Raw genomic sequence first — 19,432 nt, 5'->3', positions numbered from 1 at the left:
GGGGGGCATGCCAAGGCACAAAGTGGGCAGCCTGTGGCAAACTGAGTGCCAGAAACCAAACCAGTGGTAATCTGATGGAGTTTACCAGGAGACATGCCAGGAGCAAAGCATACTTTGGGAGTAATACTAGTAGCCAGGAGCATCTGATGGAATGTACTGGTAATGATTCAAAATCCAAGAGCAACAGATGGCGTGCACCTGGATTAATATTAGCGGCCAGGAGCCTCTGATGGAATGTACCAGAAATGATGCCAGTGGCCAGGAACAAGAGATGGAACATACCCAAAGTAATGTCAGGAGCAACAGCCTGCCAAGAGTAATGCTAGTGACCATAAGCGTCTAATGGGACATACTAGGAATGGTTCCAGCAGGTTGGAGGGACAGACAGAGCATACCTGGAGTAATGCTAGCAGCCAGGAGTGTCTAATGGAACATACAAGGAATGATGCTAGCAGCCTGTAATGAGAGATGGACTACACTTGGAATAGCAGACACTTGGGGCAAAACCTAGGAGGGGTGCATGGCCCCACTTCCTATAACATTTGCTGATGGAAGAGGGAATATAAGAAGCCTCTACATTATCTTTGTCTGACGAATGTCATAGTCTCATTCTTCACCGATTATATTGTACCTGAGGAATCACAGGCTGCTGCCATTGCTCCCAGCCTTAAGCTGACCATAGATGGACTGAAATTTGGCCACTTCAACAGGGACTAGTTGAATCTTCCTCTATCAATGGCTGCTACCGCTTGACAGATGTTGATCTAATGATCAACTTCTGTTGACTGGTTTTCTTGGAAAATTTTACTCGCTCAACAATTTCAGCTATCCAAGACACTTCCAGGTCAGAGTATTTTGACAGTGGGGAGTCCTGCTGTCAGAACACAAGATCCATTTTCCATAGGAATTTGTCACGCAAAATTTGAGATCTGGTTCTCAAATTTTCCGACCAAAAAATCCGTTGTTGGAAATTCCAATCGTGTGTACACAATTCTGATATGCAAAGTGCCACGCATGCTCTGAATCGAGCAGAAGAGCAGCACTGGCTATTGAACTTTAATTTTTCTCGGCTCATCATACGTGTTGTATGTCACCACGTTCTTGACGTTCAGAATTTCCGACCAACTTTGTGTGACTGTGTGTATGCAAGACAAGTTTGAGCCAACATCTGTCGGAAAAAAATCCTATCGTGTTTACAGGGCATTAGAGACCATTTCTCCTCTATGCATGGCAGATTATATTTTCCCAGTGCACCCACTAGTCTCTGACACCATTTATGGGTCTGGGCTAATATTGGCAAACTACCCCCCCACTATATGTTGGAAGATTTCTGCTTGCTTGAGTAGTGGTTTGAGAAGTGGGCCTTTCCTTTCCCACTGTGCCTCCTGCAGTAGCCCGTTTTAACCACTTGCCTACTGGGCACGTTCACCCCCTTCCTGCCACGCAAATTTCAGCTTTCAGCGCTACCACACTTCAATTGCGAGCTCATGCAAAACTGTACCCATATAATTTTTTTACACCAATAGAGCTTTCTTTTGGTGGTATTTTATTTTTTGCCAAATAAACGAAAAAAACAACAAAAGTTTTGCAAAAAATATAAATTTTCATAATTATACAATTTTGAAAACCGGTGAGTTTATTTTTTATTTTTCTCCTCCTTCACTGATGTTCGCTGATGAGGCAGCACTGATGTGTAGTTAGAGGTCGCTATGTGATCCATTTTATGCAAGCAAACTGGGTATAGGTAGGCTTTGTGAATGATGTATAAATGAATCTGCTTATTATTGGCTACATACATCATATATTGTCTATTAACAGAGTGGAAGCACCTAGCCTTTTCAAGGTGATTATACACAGTAGCATTGTTAATTATTGACCACAGATGAAACCAGCATACTGTATGTGCCCAGCAGATATTATCCTATTCCTCCATAGGCATAGTTGGCATTACCATTTGTCATTTTAGTCTGAACAGCCAGTTGGATTTTACCAATTTGTGTGCAAAGCCGCGTACACACGGGCGGATTGTATGGCCTACTTAGTCTTTCATACAATCCGACGGACAGTCCGTCCTACTTTCGAATGAACGGACTTGACCACACACGGATGCACAAACAGTCCGTCGAAAGCTTGCGCGATGACGTGTACAGCACGTACGACGGGACTAGAAATAGGACGTCGAATACACAGCAATGCAACCTTCCGCCGTGTAAATCCTTTCTGAGCATGCGCCATTCTTAGTCCGTTGAACTAGCCTACTGACGAGCGGATTGTCCGCTGAAACCAAAGTATGACGGACAGTATTACGGAAATTCCGAAATACTTAGTACGCCAGACTGCACGCTGAAAAAGTCCGCTGAAGCCCACACACGAGCGGACTGTCCGCTGAAATGTGTTTCGACGGACTAAGTAGGCCATACAGTCCGCCCGTGTGTACGCGGCTCAAGTGGGAATAGGGACATTGAAAAACAAGGAAAGCCACTCGCAAGGACACCAGTCTCCTCTCCAGCCACAAGGGCCCATTTCTCGCGGGTCTGTGCCACATACCACAACACAATTCTGGAGCTGCACACCACTTCCAACTTTATACAGCACAGACACTCTACCCACAGACCTCTAATTTTGCCCTACTATGGTGTAACTATAGACCTTAATGATTATGCCCCAGTAAGGAATGAAATGTGTTAGTGAGTGGTCTCTGGGCTAGGTGGGAAGAAATATTTGAGATTAACCCTTTGGGACCCTGTAATTTTTAAACTGTTATTACTGGATCATTTGAGATGGGCTTATAATTCTTTAACCGTGCCTCCAAGTTGAATCACAATTGTAGAATCCTTTAGAAGAATCTGTGGTATCCCTGAAATGAGATTGTGTTTAACTTTCCACACTGATTTGGCCAGTTTTTGAACGGGCAACTGAAATCCTATGTCCTTTGTTTTCATTCATACAAGTTATTGATCTGTTTTCTAGTGCAAATGCATACATTTTTAAGACAACTTTGTGATTTTATTTTCTTCATCCCATAGCTGAGAAAGGAATTGCAAAGTTCTGGGATGAGTTTGGTTATATATCGGCAAAATGGAAACAACCTCCATCGTCAGAGTTGAGGTATAAAAGAAGACGAGCAATGGAGATCCCAACCACTATTCAGTGTGGTAAGGAGCACTTTATGAAATGTGTTTTATGTTGGTAGCAAGGAATTATTAGTAAAAATATGTTATTGTAATACAACCTACTTTACATAAAGTACTTCTGCCTTTTTGCATTTTCTAACATTTCTATAAATCTTTGCAATAACAGCAAATTGTACATTGGGCATAGTCTTCTGTGGATGACATGTTGCAGAATTTGCAGGTTTCTGCCTAACACCAATAGGTGCCAATAATATTTCTGCCATAGTTATTTACCAAACAAAAAATTTTCCTGAAAAAAAAAGTTAGCCCATTTTTTTTTTTTTTTTTGTATAATGTGACAGATGATGTTATGGCAAGTAAAATCGCTAACATGTCACGTTTTGAAATTGCGCACACTCGTGAAATTAGCACAAAACTTCTGTACTTAAAAATCTCCATAGGCAACACGCGGGTATGGGGGCGCTTTCAATTTATTTTTTTCAATTTTTTTTTTTTATTCTTATACTTTCCCTTTAAAAAAAAAAAAAAATTGATCCCTTTTTATTCCTAGTACAAGGAATGTAAACATCCCTTGTAATAGGAATAGTGCATGACAGGTCCTCTTTATGGAGAGGGACCCCACTTCTCTCCTCCAGCCTGAGAACCAAAAAAAATTAAAATAACAATCTCAGGCTTTGCAGCCGAGTCCCTGGCATTGTTTGTTTTTGCCTCCGAGAGTCATAGAGACTGCCGGGGACTATCTGTCCCTTGGAAATCTCTATGGCTAACTTCCGCTAGCGGTGGATTCCACCTCGGGCTAGTGGGATAAGCGTCGGAGGGCTCCCCCCCCCCTCACAACCCCCCCCCCCCCCACAACTACCCTGTGAATTTGAATGGGGCTAGTTCCTCTTTGGGCATGAATAAAAGTCAATCTTCTCATTTCCTGGTTCCCTACTGCGCATGCGTGACTGCGCAATCCAGATGGTCCCTGCTGTCTCTGGCATCCGTGTGTTTCCCGGGGTGGGGGTTGGGAGTCTATGCCCAGAAGTGGGTGCAAATACCTGTATTATACAGGTATCTGCTCCCCCCTGAAAGGTGCCAAATGTGATTGGGGTCTGAAAAGCAGAGGTTCCATTTTTGTGTGAACCTCCGCTTTAAAGAGATTTCTGGGCCAGCAGTCAGGTATTTGAGTATGTAAATCTGCCTGCCTAGGGGAAGGCTTGCTTTTCCCTTCTATTATACATATTTTTTGTAGATAGTTTCTCTGAGCGTTGAACAAAAATTATAGGGGTGTGTTACATTTTTCAATTCATCACTAGCTTTTATTTTTAGAAATTGTTTTTTTTTTTTTTTTTTTATTCGTTTTTTTTTTCTCTTTGCAGACCTGTGTTTAAAGTGGCGGACGCTTCCATTCCAGCTGAGTGCTGTGAATAAAGAATATCCTAATACATGGATATGCTCTATGAATCCTGATGTAGAACAGGATAGGTATGTACATACCCAATACATGCTTTTGTATATGCATTTTAAATCCTAAATAAAGGGCTACATGATAAATCAGTAATATAGTGGAAAGGTTTTTCTGATACTGTAAGACTGCTTTCACATGGTGTTGAGGGAGCAGTATAAATTGGCAGGTGATTTGCTCACCTACAACCAGACATGGTGCCGATCTATTGAGTACACATGGCTGAATTGCGGTGAGGCAATTTTAGAGACATGATGGCACCACCAGTCAAAATCTCCCATGGAATTGAACTGTGCTGTTCCCGCCAAGCAAAATCTACATTTAGCAGTTAAAGGAGAAAAAAAACACCAATGCTAGGGTAAACTGAGCCTTAATATTTATTTCTTGTCTATTGAGGGTCACAGAAAGTCATCACTTTCATTTGAAATGATAGTGATGGTCACATGAGACTCAAACACTGGCAAATGGGGAAAAAAAAAACTTCCTACCACTAGCTTATCTTAAATATACAGTACACAGGCTGAGTATTGACTCCAAGTAGACGGGACTAGCGCTAGCCCCGTCACCTGGTATGGATTTAAAGGGGAAGCCTTACGCTGAAAAAAAAAAAACGGCGTGGGAGTCCCCCCAAAGTCCATAGCAGACCCGGCCAGGAAAGGGGGTGGGGACGAGCGAGGGGAGTGCTTCCCCAAAGCACTCCCCCATGTTGAAGGCACGCTGCCTGGTACGGGGGGGGGGGATGGGGCGCAAGCTCGTCCCCTTTCCCGACTGGCCGGGCTGCGTGCTTGGATAAGGGTCTGCTATGGACTTTGGGGGTACCCCCACGCAGTTTTTTTGGGAGTGGAGACAGTGACATTGACTTCCTGCGCTAGTCCCGTCTGCCTGGAGTCACGTTCAAAATGAACAGACTTTACTCCGTGTGTGGGCAAGTACGTTCATTTCAAAAGTCCGGCGGATTCCGATATGATCTGGGATGCTTCCTTTAATGCTACATGACTCCCAGTGCCCCCTTGGTGGTTGATGTAGGTTCCAGCCATAGCCCCAGCCATAGTGGCATGTAAAATTTTGGAATATGAAGGTATTTGTTTAGGGATTTTAGGTCCAGGATAGGCTAGGATGATTACCCTAGTTGTGTTGTGATACCAAGAACAGGTTTGAAAAGAATCCTTTGAACCTTTTCTGTAGGGATACTGGCCCAACTGCTCCCTGGGACAAGAGATGGTTGAAAGAATTCTGCAAATTTGGTTGATCTGAGAAAAGAAGGGGGCAGGTGTAGTGGCCCCCTAAGTGTGTGTGTGTGGTGGATGTCACTCCAGGATATCCCGAGCATGGATATCCTGGCCTCGAGTTTTTAACAGTTATTTCTGTGGCTAGGACCAAGGATCATCTAGCACTGACATTGGATGCTTTAATAATTCTTTGACCTTTTGCTTAAACTCATCTATGCCTTTCCTCTGATGCGAATTCTACCATGCCTGCTCCAAAAATATGCATTCTATATACATTAAAGTGGATGCAAACCCACTCTCATCCTTCCTAAACTACCGCCATAGTGGTTATCTAGAAGGATATACATGCTTCCTGCATGTATGCTTACCTGTCAAATGTCTCCCCTCTGTCTCTTTTGAGACCTGAAAAACTGCAGATTCTGTGGGCGGGTCTGTTTGGAGCTCAGTGGGTGGAGTCATGTCAGTAGACTCCCCACCCACCTCTACGCTCCCCTCGGTCAGGCATCAATATTTCTTACACTGAACTTCTGTTTAGTCTTGTGGATTATGCCCCATGATCACTAACATCCAGAAGAAAGGAGGAGGGATAGGAAATACACAGAATGTATATCTCACACTTGTGCATGAGATATGTAAATCAACTGTCACTCATAGCACTGGGAAGAACTGTCCCCTATTTCTAGGTCTGTCCGTTTTTTATCTTACCGAAAAAGAGAAAAGGATTGCTCAGTGCCGGATTAACTCTTTGTGGCAAGACTGGGCACAGGTGACATGAAATCCTATACTGTACAAGATACAAGCCTTAAAAAAAATTTTGGGGGTTTATATCCACTTTAAGGTATAAAAAACTTGTGTGCAGCTCTTTGGGTTGGTTGACCTTTGTTGTTTGGCCCATTGGCACAATTTTGTTTATCTAATTGTTGCACACATTTCTAATTTTTTCACTCATTCATTGGTTGGGGACTACCCAGGATCAATGCTCAGCCTGTGTCCTGTACTGTACTCCTAGATATGGAATTTACATATAAGTAAAAATTATTTTTTTTTAGTCTCAGGAAACCTCTGTAAAATTTGTGGTGCATTAGAATGTGGCATACCCAGAGTATTTGAAGCCCTTTTTATTACTTTCTTAATACCTCCCTTCTTTAGTTCAAATGATTTTTGCTAATAATTATAAAATGAAATATTTTTGACCAAAATAGATAGACAATTGGTAGTATCCTTGAAAACGAATCAATGCAGTGCTCCATTTTATTTGTGGTATAGGCAGGATATCTGTTCACCACTGTTACTGCTAGAGGAATCCTAGGTGATGGAGGCAGTATTGTACACTAATATATACTACTTTACCAAGTACTTCTACTCTCTGCTAAACCCAGCAACCAGCTCTGAAATCGTTACTGTACCAATATAGCTGTTTTGTCAGATGATAGGTTGTGTTTTGCTGTTGTAGGTGGAAACCCCTACAAACACAGGGAGCATGTAGGCTTTTATTTGTGCATAATTGTTTTGGTAATTTTAGCCTTGAAGGCACAGTGAGCTAGTTGGTAAAAAAAAAAAAAAAAAAAAAATGTCCTGTTGCAGATGTGAAGCTCCAGAGTTGAAACAAAAACTTCCTGTCGGAGTCCTTAAGAAAGAATTTATCACACAAGACGACAAGAAAAAACATCTCAGTGAGAAGATCAAGCATCAGCAAGAGAAGCTGGAAGCACTACAGGTGATGACTATAGCAGCATAGTAATAAGCAGTGTTCATACTATGAAATAAGCTTTGCAATACAATACATTGGGCTTATTAGTCTGCATTATTTTTTTACCGTATCAATTGTTGCTGTAAAAGGTATGTGTCCAAGGCATTTTATAAAATGTTTCTATATAGAAGTAAAAAGCATAAACCCCCACTCCAGGCTAACATTAATTTGCCCATACAGTGGGGGTCCACTCCCCCCCCAGCATTGTATGGGATAAATGCTTGTTTGGCTAGGGGGAAAAGGGATAACAAAAAATACAGTTGCAATGTGTGATGATATCCAAGAGCTACAACCGGTCAGGCAGCAGTGTAAAGGGGCTTCAGGGAAACTGTTGCACAGAGAGGAGGAAGCCTGTGGGAATGAGGAATAAAGTAAGGATAGCATCTTATTTCTATTCCTCATAGCCAAATTAATTATTAAAGTGTTTGTAAAGCCTAAAGATTTTTTACCCTCATGCATTCCCTGCATTAAGGTAAAGTGTTTCAGTATGTGCATCACCTTACCAGAGCTCAATCTTTATCCAGCAATGTACGCGTGTGTAGTGGAGCTCTCCTCTTCTCCCTGCTCTCACAGGCTTTGCTGAGAGCAGCAGGAGCAATTGGCACCTGCGGCTGTTGGTCAAATCCTGTAACGCGGGTGGGGCCGAGCCTCACTGTGTCAATGGATGCAGGCAGATCAACTGGGGATCAAGCCTGCAGGTGTGCCACCATAGGAAGTGGCTTCCTATGGTGGCACACCAAGAAGAGGAGTGTCAGCGGGGGACCCGAGAAGAGGAGAATTTGGGCCTTTCTGTGTAATACCATTGCACAGAACAGGTAAGTATAACAGTTTAAAAGAAAAAAATAAACTCTTTAACCCCGCTATATGAGTACATTTTAAAGTGGTCCAGAGTGAAGCTTTTAGGGATTTTCCACATCAAGGCTATTTTATTTGCAATTCTACTCTCACTGATTAGCTGTTTTCAGTCATCCTGCAAACAAATGCCAAGTAGAATCTTAGATGCGGGTTAAATCTAAGTGTCTTGGAAACTGTTCCAAAGAAGTAGAATTCCAAGACAGATGCTTTTTGTGGTAAGAATGCAAAACATGTTGGTAAGTGGGATTACAGTTGGTGCAATCCCTTATAGTCAAAAACATCCAGCATTTAGAGGTTTTCCATATTATTGCTATCAACAAACTACCCATAAAGAAATGTTAGCTCTGTAGACAATAACCTGTTCTCTAAATTGTACAGGACACAGGTTGGTACGTTCAGGTTACTGGACACTGGCAAAACTTTGCTGGATATCTCTTCCCCCCCCTCCCCCCCAAGTGTACCACAATAACCCTAAGGTGATGGACCTTTTCTGTCTTGCAGAGAAATCATTTCCTTTTCTAGTTTATTATTTTACTTTTACATTCTTCAATTCACTTAAACACGAGGAGATGTGGGTGCTTTTAAAATGGTGTTTTTTTTGTTTGTTTTTTAACACTTCCCCTTTAATTTATTTTTTTTGATGACTCAATGTAAACATCCCTTGTAATAGGAATAGGACATGACAGGTCCTCTTTATGGAGAGATCTTGGGTCTAGAAGTCCCCACATCTCTCCTCCTATGCTGGAAAGCCCGAGATGAGAGAGAAAAATCAATCTCGGGCTTTCCAGCAAAAAAATTACAGTTTTTACATCTGCCAGAGCCGGAAGTGAGCGGCCTCCAAAGGTCCTAGAGATGGCCGGGGAGCATCTGGTCCAAGACCAGTTCTATGGTAAACAGCCGCCACCAGGGATCGCACCAAAGAGTGGAAAAGCTCTGGGGGCGGCAGAGAGTATGTCCCCTCGCTGCCTGTAAAAGCAGTCAAGGAGCTAAACGGCTGCTAGTTTGGCAGGTTGGCTTTTACACTGTAAGGAATCGCTGGCTGAAATAAAGATATCTGAATGATGCCTGTGGCTGCAGGCATCATTCAGATATGTCCTCTCAAAGTTCATTATGTCTACCCGAGGGAAGTGGTTAATAATATTCAATAACAATATAACTCGAGTCATAATTGTATACGCTATTTATGTATTTTTTTTGCCATCCCCCCCACACAAAAGTGGAGTTGCTCTTCAAGTTTATACCTTCTCCAAGTTTTACCATGTTAGTCTGAGCTTCTGTGGATGCAGGTTATTGCAGCAGCACCCTGGGTCTGTTGACCCTTGTTGTTTTTGGGCCTCATGGAACAGTTTTGTCTGGCTTGTTGGCCACCCTTCTTATTCATTGTTTTGGGACATTCCAGGGTCTATGAATATTCATCCTGTGCCTTGTACTGTATGACTAAGAAATTTTGACTTCCCCCCTCCCTTTTTTTTTCTGCATTGCAAGATAAACTGAGCTTTCATGCAGTGGGGAAGGTTTATAGAGGTACACCCAAGGGGGCATGTCAGGCAGAGCTTTGCCAGTAGCCAATCATCTATACCATCTTATAAACCATGGCCTATGAATTTCCAGCCTGTGTTCTGTACTGTATTCCCAGGATATGGAATTTAGAGGCATGTCAAAATTCCCCTAGTCATAATCATTGTTTTTCAGGTATGTGATTGGTTTTAACTGAAAAAATTCACATAGCTTATATTACTAATGTGTGTTACATTTGAATTTTAACCACAGAAATTGTCAACTGTGCGTTCAAGTGCAGACCTAAAGAAGCTCCCTTTGGAGGTTAGCACACGTCCATCAGAGGTTAGTAAATTTGAGTAGTTGTCTTTTGAAGTCTACTCTACTCTATTAACTTCACTAACCAGGTTTCGTATTCTTGTGCAGCCGCCTGTGCCATCAACTCGTTCACTGCGACCAAAATCGCCACCCCTGCCAGCAGTATTGAAGGAAATTAAACCACCTCCAACTCCATCACCACGAAGCAGCAATGCAGTAAAGAAAATGGAATCATCACGAGTGCTAAACAGTGAAAGAGCCAGCACGTCGAGGGCTCAACCCCCACCAATTACTGCCGTTAAAACTAACAACACTACTAAGAACATCAGCAAAATACTACCAATTGTGAAAGCCTCACCATCCATATCAAAAGCTAGTTTTCTTCAAACTGCTCGCTCTTTAAAATCCACAGTATTGTCCTCGCCAAACTTGAAGTCTTCTAAGACCCTTCCAGCAAAGAAACCTGTTAGAAGTAAAAGCCCTGTGGTAAGGCAGCAGCTACTGTTCTGTTTTAAACACAACTTTTTTTTTTTTTTTCCGTTCTCACATATTTCAGTCTTTTTGGGTTTCGGATGAGCTCAAAATGCTGTCTTCGTGTACCTCTTGAGCACTCCATTCAGAAAAGGTTCCCTCCTACAAATGTTCCTGTTAAAGGGCCCAGGAGAGTATATCATGATGCCAAGACAGTCTTTTAGAAAGCCCTTCTGTAGCAGCATAGCTGCTGACATTTTTAAAAGGCAAGTTTTTTTTCGCAAACGTTTTAAAAATATAATCCGTGCAATAGAATGTGGGTTTAAAGTTGTGCCCCTAAGAAAAATGTTATGCCATTTAGCATACAAACCAAAGCCTGCCTGTCTAAATTAGTCATACATCTTGGTAAGGGTAAATACAAGTGTTTCTCAGCATTTATTATATATGAAAAAATATATATTATATTTGATTTTTGGGAAATCTGTTACTCTTGTTGATAAACAAAATCCCTCTCCTGAGCCTGATCACAAAATATGCCATTTCTCTGAATGTAGATTACCAGTGTGAGAAAGAGAACTTCTCAACAGATAGTAGTTGAAGAAGACGATGATGATGAGGATGAAGAAGAAGAAGAAGAAATTGTCTCAGCACCTAAACCTGAGAAAGCAAAACGATCAAAGGTAGTGGAAATTAAAGAGCTGAATGAAGTAGAGGTGAAGGTAAGTAAAGGCTTAATATATTTGCCTGCATGTCTGTTCGCACTAATCCATGTAGGCTTACATACTGAAACATCTAATGCACAATACAGTACAAATTATTTTATAAAATATTCTTGTGCCACAGTAGAAAATGTTTCTTTTCCTTACTCAGTGATGTTGCTGGAACTGCTTCAATTCAGCTATGTAATGTAAGATTTAGGGGTTGATCTAAAGGCAAATAGACTTTTTTTGTAACTGCACCATGCTTGTGCAGTTGCGCTCATTTTCCTCAGAGCTTAGTGAATGTGGTGAAGCTTCACTTTGTAAAGAATACCCAATCGGGGGGGAATGCATTTTTGCTTGCACATGATTGAATTATAGAAATCCACAGAGCTTTACCACATTCACTGAGCTGCAACTTCACTGGCATTACCCCTCCTACTCCCAGAAAGCCTCTGTGTTTTGTTTGTGTACGGACAACTTCTCTCCCTGATGGAAGCAAACCACCTTCTCTTTTTTTTTATCTTGTTCTGGGGTTTGGGGTGGTGGCCTGTAGTACCTTCTGTATTTCCAGAAAGGAATTCTGAGCCGCTATTTTTGATTTTATGGAAAGGTTGTCTACCCTATTTGAGGCCTTTAGAGGAAAGAATCAACGTCTATCCCTCCATCTACCTCTGTACAGCAAACCAGTAGGGCAACCTCCAATTGCCACAGGGTGTCAATTTGACCCAACAGGGATAAATACTCGCCAAAGAAAGTAAAGGCGCGCCAGTAGAACCACTTTTTGAGAAATTTTTCCTCGAAGGCCCCTCTCTGTGGCCACCAGATCTTCCATTTCGTTAAGTTCAGTAACGTTTTTTAACCGATGGTGGTTGTCTGTTTCCAGAAAAGTGGGATACAGCTTTTTCCTAGCAAGGCAGTTAGGATGCCTAAGAGGAATAAGAAATAAAAAAAAGATATTCAAAATACAAATGCCATCAAATCAATAGATTTTCCAATATGTACAAAAATCTTTTTTTTCATTAGGGATTAAGTAAATATAAAAGTTGGAGTATAAGAGTTGGTAACTCTGCAGAATACAGGCAAAGCATATGCCAAACCTGGCTTCTTGTGAAACTTTTCAGCTGAGGAAATGGCAAGCTTGTGTTCTTAGATCCAAGCCTAAAAGAGGCCGGAAGTGCGTCAAAAAAACAATAGCAGTAGAATGTGCAAAAAGATCCTGACTCGTATTGATAAGGTTATCTGCTGTTGTTTCCAATTAAAAAGTGTGGATGTGCATGCGCTCTAGAAGTAAACACTAACACGTGTTCAGCCCGGTTACTTCTACACTTCTGCTTTATTCCAGGGCGGTGTTACTGTGTTATACACAAAGAAACGTCATTGCTATGTTTAGTCTAATAGGTACACCTAATTGGTTGAAATACAAGACAAGATAAAAAAACTTGATGCTTGAAACTTGGTTGAAGTTGGCTCTGTCTTCACTTCTGCATTCTTCTAATGTGTGGGAAGCAGGGGGTAGCCGCCATTTTAGTAACTAATCTGTATACTATATAATGAGTAAGGAGACCATGTATACACATAAGCAAATAGGCATTTTCTGATTATTATCTACATTACATTCCTTAACAGTATAGATGCCGTTTAGACTACTAAATGTTCTGTCCCTTCCTCTAGTGAACTTGATAAAAATTATTTTACAGTGAGGACAAAAATTTCTGTGCATTTGAACTTGTGTGACTTTTCTGAGCAGGCCAAAGCCTCGATGTCTGATTCTCGTGTGACATTGCAACCTTTGCAGCGGACAGACAGTCCAGATGCAGATGTCCTCGTGTCAACTAAAGCTGCACAGAAAGGTAAATAAGTGTGAAGCGAGTAATGTACACAGACTTTGTTGCCAATATTCCTTTACAGTAACTACACACGACAAACATGCTTGTTTTAACCTATTTAAAGTGAATATACCGTGTTTGTATTTAGACCTCATGCACACTGGACATTATAAAAATGCCAGTAGCATTTTTTTTTTAGCAAAACTATACTCCCACAAAAGCTTATGGCTCAAAAACGCAGGTTAGCTGTGTTTTTCATAGTTTTTAAAGCTGCTCTTTAAAACCCACTAGTTCTGGGGGGTTTTCCAGCCAGAAAACGCTAATAACAGCCTATGCATGCATGGACACACAGGATAACATGCTGGGGAGTTTACTGGCTGCAGAAAAAAATTGCCTGAAGCCAAAAACAGCAGCTGTAAAAAAGTCCAGTGTGCATGAGGCCCTAATCTTCTTTATTATGCTCTGGACCAAAAGTATTTATTTTCCATTTTTGTAGTTGGACAAGGATGTAATATTGAATTCTTACATGCTAACGTTGCGGCTGCACTTTTGCCTAGGCCCACTTTTTATCTATTCCACAGACCTGTGTAGCATGTCTGGAGGTGCAAGCGCTTGCCAGGCAGTTATTTCTGTTCCTAGACCCACTCTTGTTACACCATCAAAATTATCCAGCAATCGGAATCCTAAGTGTGCAGAATAACCTCTAATTATGATCAAGTCACATGTGTAGAAGTGCTCATCTGCTTATAATTTTTAAGTTTTTCTATGTACCTCACAGGACATTAAGACAGGGTAATGCTGCCACCTTCAGGTGACTGGACAGTGGCAAACAGAAAAAAGTGTTCCCTTTCCCAGACATAACACTTCCCAGTGAGGCACAGCTTCAGTTTTTCTTTGCTAGTGTTAGGTGATGGTCATCTCTGTGTAATGTCTGCATGCTTTAGGTTTCAACTAGTTTTTCTCAAGATTGCCAGTAGGGACCAGAGATGAACTATGTCTGCATCTGTTGCCTACGGCCTCGGGCCAAGAGAAATGGTACACAGAACAGGCAATGAACTTGCGGAGACGTCGTGTAATGTTGCCTTTAACACTGTACACCGGCATAGCAGAAGTCTGTGCAATCCTCTTTGCCTGTCGACCTAGCAGAGTGCGATAGAGGTCCAGAGCAGTGATCCCCAGCTGGGAAATTGTGGAAATTTGGATTTTCTCAGCAGACAATGTATGAAGCCTGGGTTAGTGGGCCTTTTACCTAGTGGTTTTTGAGGCACTCTGCTAGCAATGGGGGATGTCCAGAAGAAAGGTTTGCAGAATCAGTGACCTTCAAACCTTCTCTACGAATGCCCTGGTGTCTTTGTGGGACAAGTTCTACCTAATTAATGCCTTCCCTTTACTACAACTTCTTCTCTGACTGTTGCGCAGAATGCGGTGGGGGGGATGTGGCGCTGTGATCTTGGTAGCCTCAGCCGTTCGGGATTCCCCTACCCACTTCCTATACCGAGGAATACAAAACAGGCTGTGCCTTACTGGGAGGGGTAATGCCCGAGAGGGGATTGCTGTCTTTTTGTTTGTCAGTGTCCAGTCTCCTGTAGGTGGCAGCATAATCCTATTGTAATGGATATGAAAATGCCTGTCATTACAAGTTAACCGTAAAATCCCTTTTTCCCCTGAATGCTGTTCACATTACTTTAATAATTCCCTATAAGACATATCAGATTTAGATTTAAAGTACAGGTCCATTTAAAGCAGAACTAAAGTGTGTAAACAAACTGTAAGCAGGCAGGCTAGTTATCACAGAAGAGAATGCTAATGTTGATATATACCTGCTTGTTCCCAGTCTTCACAGAATACAGTGAGCTGCGCGATAGTGTTACAATACTTTTGGGAAGGAATAAATGTGAATGCACTGTCAAAAGCTAATACAGTGATCTCCTTGAGGGGGTTAAGAATATATGCATTTACTTAAACTGAAACTTTAGTCAGAAAATTAATTCTGCTAGATCATTTCAAGCTGGCACCTTTAGCGGGTATAGCTATGTAAAAAACATTAAAAAGAAGTGTCTATACTGTATAAAATCCAATAGTTTCTTGCCCTGTTCTGCACATGCTCAGTTGCTCTCCATTTTCAGGCACAGCCGAGTTTGTAAATGCCAATCTGCAGACAGTCTTAAAGCAGAATTAAACTCTCCTATCCTTTTACAGTCAAGGAAGTTGCTTCTATTTAATCTGCAACTGCCATGGTGGTGCACATGCGATCAGTTATGACACCAGCCATTTGAGAGTTTGGTTGAGGACACAAGCAAATGTGACAGCAATCCCAGCATTGCAGGAATGTAAGGGCTCATTTACACTTGCTTCGGCTTCAACCCACATTGACGGCTAGTTCACACTTGCTTCAAAACAAGGCTTCGGACACGATTTGTTAAAGCTCTCTGAACGCCAGTTAAAGCTCCTGTCACTAAATAAAATCACTAAATAAAATGGTTAGCTTACAGTCCTGTTTACACCTTGCATTTTCTTTGATTTGGCTTCGCTTCAATAATGATACCCCATGTAGCTTTAGTGGTGCTTCAAGGGTCTTCAAAGCCTCCATAGAAGCCTATGGCAAAACTCGCTTGAAGCCCCACCAAAGCCCAATCGAAGCACCAAGCAAAAGCAAGGTGTAAACAGGACTGTAAGGGCTCATTTACACTTGCTTCGGCTTCAACACACATTAACGGCTAGTTTACACTTGCTTCAAAACAAGGCTTCGGAACAGGCTTTGTTAAAGCTCTCTGAACGCTGTCACTAAATAAAATTGGTTAGCTTACAGTCCTGTTTCAACCTGCTTTTGCTTTGCTTCAAAAATTATACCCTTTGGAGTCTTAGTAGTGCTTTAAAACGTCTTTAAATCCTCCATAGAAGTCTAAGGCAAAGCTTGCTTGAAGACCCCTTTCACACCAGGGCGTTTTGCAGGCGCTATAGCGTTCGAAATGGCGCCTGCAATCCGCCCTAAAGAAGCTGCACCATTGTTTGTAATGTGAAAGCCCGAGGGCTTTCACACTACAGTGGTGCGCTGGCAGGACGTCAGGGTAAAGTCCCGCCAGCAGCTTCTTTGGAGCGATGAAGGAGTGGTATGTTTACCGCCCCTCCACCGCTGCTCCCCATTGAAATCAATGGGGCAGAGCTGTAATACCGCCAGCAAAATGCCGCTATTGTGGCGTATTGCCGGCGGTTTTAACCCTTTCTTGGCTGCTAGCGGGGGTAAAATCGCCCCGCTAGCGGCCGAAATGCGCCGCAAATCCGGCACTAAAACACCACTAAAAATAGCGGCGTTTTACCGCTGACGCTATGGGCGATGTGGTGTGAAAGTGCTCGAAGTCTCATCAAAGCCCCACCGAAGCTTCATCTAAGCACCAAGCAAAAGCAGGTGTAAACAGGACTGTAAGCTGACCATTTTATTTAGTGACAGGGGCTTTCACTAGCGTTCAGAGAGCTTTAACAAAGCATGTCCGAAGCCTTGTTTTGAAGCAAGTGTAAACTAGCCCTAAGGCTGCGTACACACGGGCGGACTGTTCGCTCAACTTTGTCCGCTGAACAGTGTTTCAGCGGACAGTCCGCTCGTGTGTGGGGCTTCAGCGGACAGTTTCAGTTTGACGAACAAAGTTTTTCGGAAATTCCTCTTCTCCCGACTAAGGGGGTCTTGTGCCCCTCTTCGGTTCTTCTGCCGGGCCACCGCGCCTTCTTATAGCTCTCTTGCAGGCGGTGGCCCGGTCTTCTGTCGCCGCCGCCTTCCGTTCTTCTGCCGGGCCACCGCGCCTTCTTATAGCTCTTTTGCAGGCGGTGGCCCGGTCTTCTGTCGCCGCTGTCGCCTTCCGGTCGCCTTCCGTTCTTCTTCTTGTTCTTCTTCTTCTTCTCCAGGAGATGTTGACACGTCGCTCTCTCCGGCCGTTATGCCAGAGCCGCGCTGTGCGGCCACTTATATAGTGACAATGGGGCGGTGTCACATGGTATATGTCACATGGGTTGGTCACATGGTGACCCCGCCCCCTTACGATGTCATAGTCCCCATGTGACATCAACCCATGTGACCAACCCATGTGACATATACCATGTGACACCGCCCCATTGTCACTATATAAGTGGCCGCACAGCGCGGCTCTGGCATTCCGGCCGGAGAGAGCGACGTGTCAACATCTCCTGGAGAAGAAGAAGAACAAGAAGAAGAACGGAAGGCGACCGGAAGGCGACAGAAGACCGGGCCACCGCCTGCAAGAGAGCTATAAGAAGGCGCGGTGGCCCGGCAGAAGAACCGAAGAGGGGGACAAGACCCCCGAAGTCGGAAGAAGAGGCCGGCGGCGGGGAGGAAGAAAGCCGGACTCCTCCGCTAGCAAAAGAGCTACACGAAGATAGCGGAGGAGTCCGGCGAGAAGACCCCCGAAGACGGAAGACCCCCGGAGTTGTGCAATAAAATATTTTATCTCGTGTGTTGTGTTTTTTTTTTTTTTGGGTACTTTTATTTTACAGGTGAATGGGTAGGGGTACATTGTACCCCATACTCATTCACATAGGGTGGGGGGGCCGGTATCCGGGGGCCCCCTTATTAAAGGGGGCTCCCGGATTCCGATAAGCCCCCCGCCCGCAGACCCCGACAACCAACGGCCAGGGTTGTCGGGAAGAGGCCCTTGTACTCATCAACATGGGGACAAGGTGCTTTGGGGTGGGGGGGCCGCGCGGCCCCCCCTTCCCCAAGGCACCCCCCATGTTCAGGGGACGCGGCCTGGTATGGCTCGGGAGGGGGGGCGCGCTCGCTCGCCCCCCTTTCCTGGCCGGCCGGGTAGCGTGCTCGGACAAGGGTCTGTTGTGGTCTTTGGGGGGACCCCCACGCCGATTTTTTTTTTCGGCGTTGGGGTTCCCCTTTAAGTTCATTCCAGGCGGCGGAGCCCGCGACGTCTCCGTCGCGGGCCCCGCCTACCTGCACACGCGCTTGAAATGAGCGGACTGTTGCCTCGTGTGTGGGCGAGTCCGTTCATTTCAAAAGTTGCGCGGACTTAGTACGACGAACAAAGTTTGCCGTATTTGTCCGCTCAAAAAGTGCCGTGTGTGGGCGTGTTCGTTCATTCAAAAGTTTGAGCGGACTGTTTGACGAACTTAGTTTCGGCAGACAGTCCCCGCGTGTGTACGCGGCCTAACTGTTTTTTGAAACCGTTAAACCATTAAATAGGATCCTCCAGGCAAGAATAAATAGAAGCAATGCTGGAGGCAATTTACAGCACACACTCATTTTAGTGGCGATATTATTAATGTGGAATGCACGCTCCTTCTGTAAAGAACATTAGTTTTTATCAGGTTATGTGTAAAAACATAAAAACAAAACATAAAAATATATATATATCTGAGGTTAAGTCTGTAGAATAATTATAAGATTTTCTTTATCTTGCAGTAGCAATAACACTCTTACTTGTCCACAGATAAAGGCTTGCATGTGGAAGTGCGTGTAAACAAAGAGTGGTTCACAGGCCGCGTGACTACTGTAGAATCTGGAAAACAGGGTGTTCGCTGGAAGGTGAAGTTTGACTATGTACCCACAGACACAACTCCGCGTGATCGATGGTAATGTTTCCTGCTTAGCATTTAAATTTTTTAATGTGTGTGGATGGCGAGCTTCTAGTGTGTTAGAAAAACGGCTGAATAAATAAAAAACACAAAAGCGTAATTACATTGTTGTGGATACTACAGCTAAGTACTGAAATTTGAAAGCAAAGAAAAACATGATTTTTTTGATGCTTTTAATAATGAGATTTGAAAAAATTCTAATGTCAAAGTGTCTACTGCACTAGCCTGCTTTCTTATGATACATTTGTGTATGTGTTTTTATTTTTTTTATTAATTTATACCCTGGGTTGTACAACGTAGTATAGAACATTGGTTAGAAAATATATTCTAACCAAAACTGTCACCTATTTGGCAATGTTTTAACTATCCAATGCAAGCACTGTTGCAGACCTACGGCTGCCTGCAGACACAGCCTATTTTTTTTTCTTTGGCAGACCTGGCACACATGCAGGCAGAAATGCACAGCAGAGTGTATAAACATTGGTGCAGTAGTCATAGGGTCTGTACATGGAGTATGCAAGAGATTAATTTAGTGATGAGGTTGGTAACATTCTTTGTACTGAAAGCGCGTGCAAGCACACACTCCCAGCGTGGAGAGTAACCATCAGCCCA

At 43.2% G+C, this 19,432-nt stretch overlaps 1 protein-coding gene across 3 annotated transcripts in view; it reads left to right on the top strand.

Moving 5' to 3' along the window:
• MORC2 (MORC family CW-type zinc finger 2) overlaps positions 1–19,432 on the top strand; it is a 152,218-nt gene that overhangs the window by 108,923 nt on the left and 23,863 nt on the right. For 2 of the 3 annotated variants that reach the window (XM_077461181.1, XM_077461180.1), the window contains exons 16-23: positions 3,027–3,155; positions 4,496–4,601; positions 7,395–7,527; positions 10,186–10,257; positions 10,339–10,716; positions 11,256–11,420; positions 13,150–13,252; positions 18,676–18,817. In XM_077461181.1, coding sequence (XP_077317307.1) covers positions 3,027–3,155; positions 4,496–4,601; positions 7,395–7,527; positions 10,186–10,257; positions 10,339–10,716; positions 11,256–11,420; positions 13,150–13,252; positions 18,676–18,817 — 1,228 coding nt within the window. The remainder of the gene's footprint in view (positions 1–3,026; positions 3,156–4,495; positions 4,602–7,394; positions 7,528–10,185; positions 10,258–10,338; positions 10,717–11,255; positions 11,421–13,149; positions 13,253–18,675; positions 18,818–19,432) is intronic. The other variant, XM_077461182.1, reaches the window with a different exon arrangement.

This window comes from Lithobates pipiens, unplaced genomic scaffold (assembly GCF_037356315.1).
Source record: "Lithobates pipiens isolate NorthernLeopardFrog02 unplaced genomic scaffold, aLitPip1_a1.2 Scaffold_3, whole genome shotgun sequence".
NCBI lineage: Eukaryota > Metazoa > Chordata > Amphibia > Anura > Ranidae > Lithobates > Lithobates pipiens.
The sequence above is the reverse complement of the archived record's forward strand: the minus strand, read 5'-3'. Positions and strand labels throughout refer to the sequence as shown.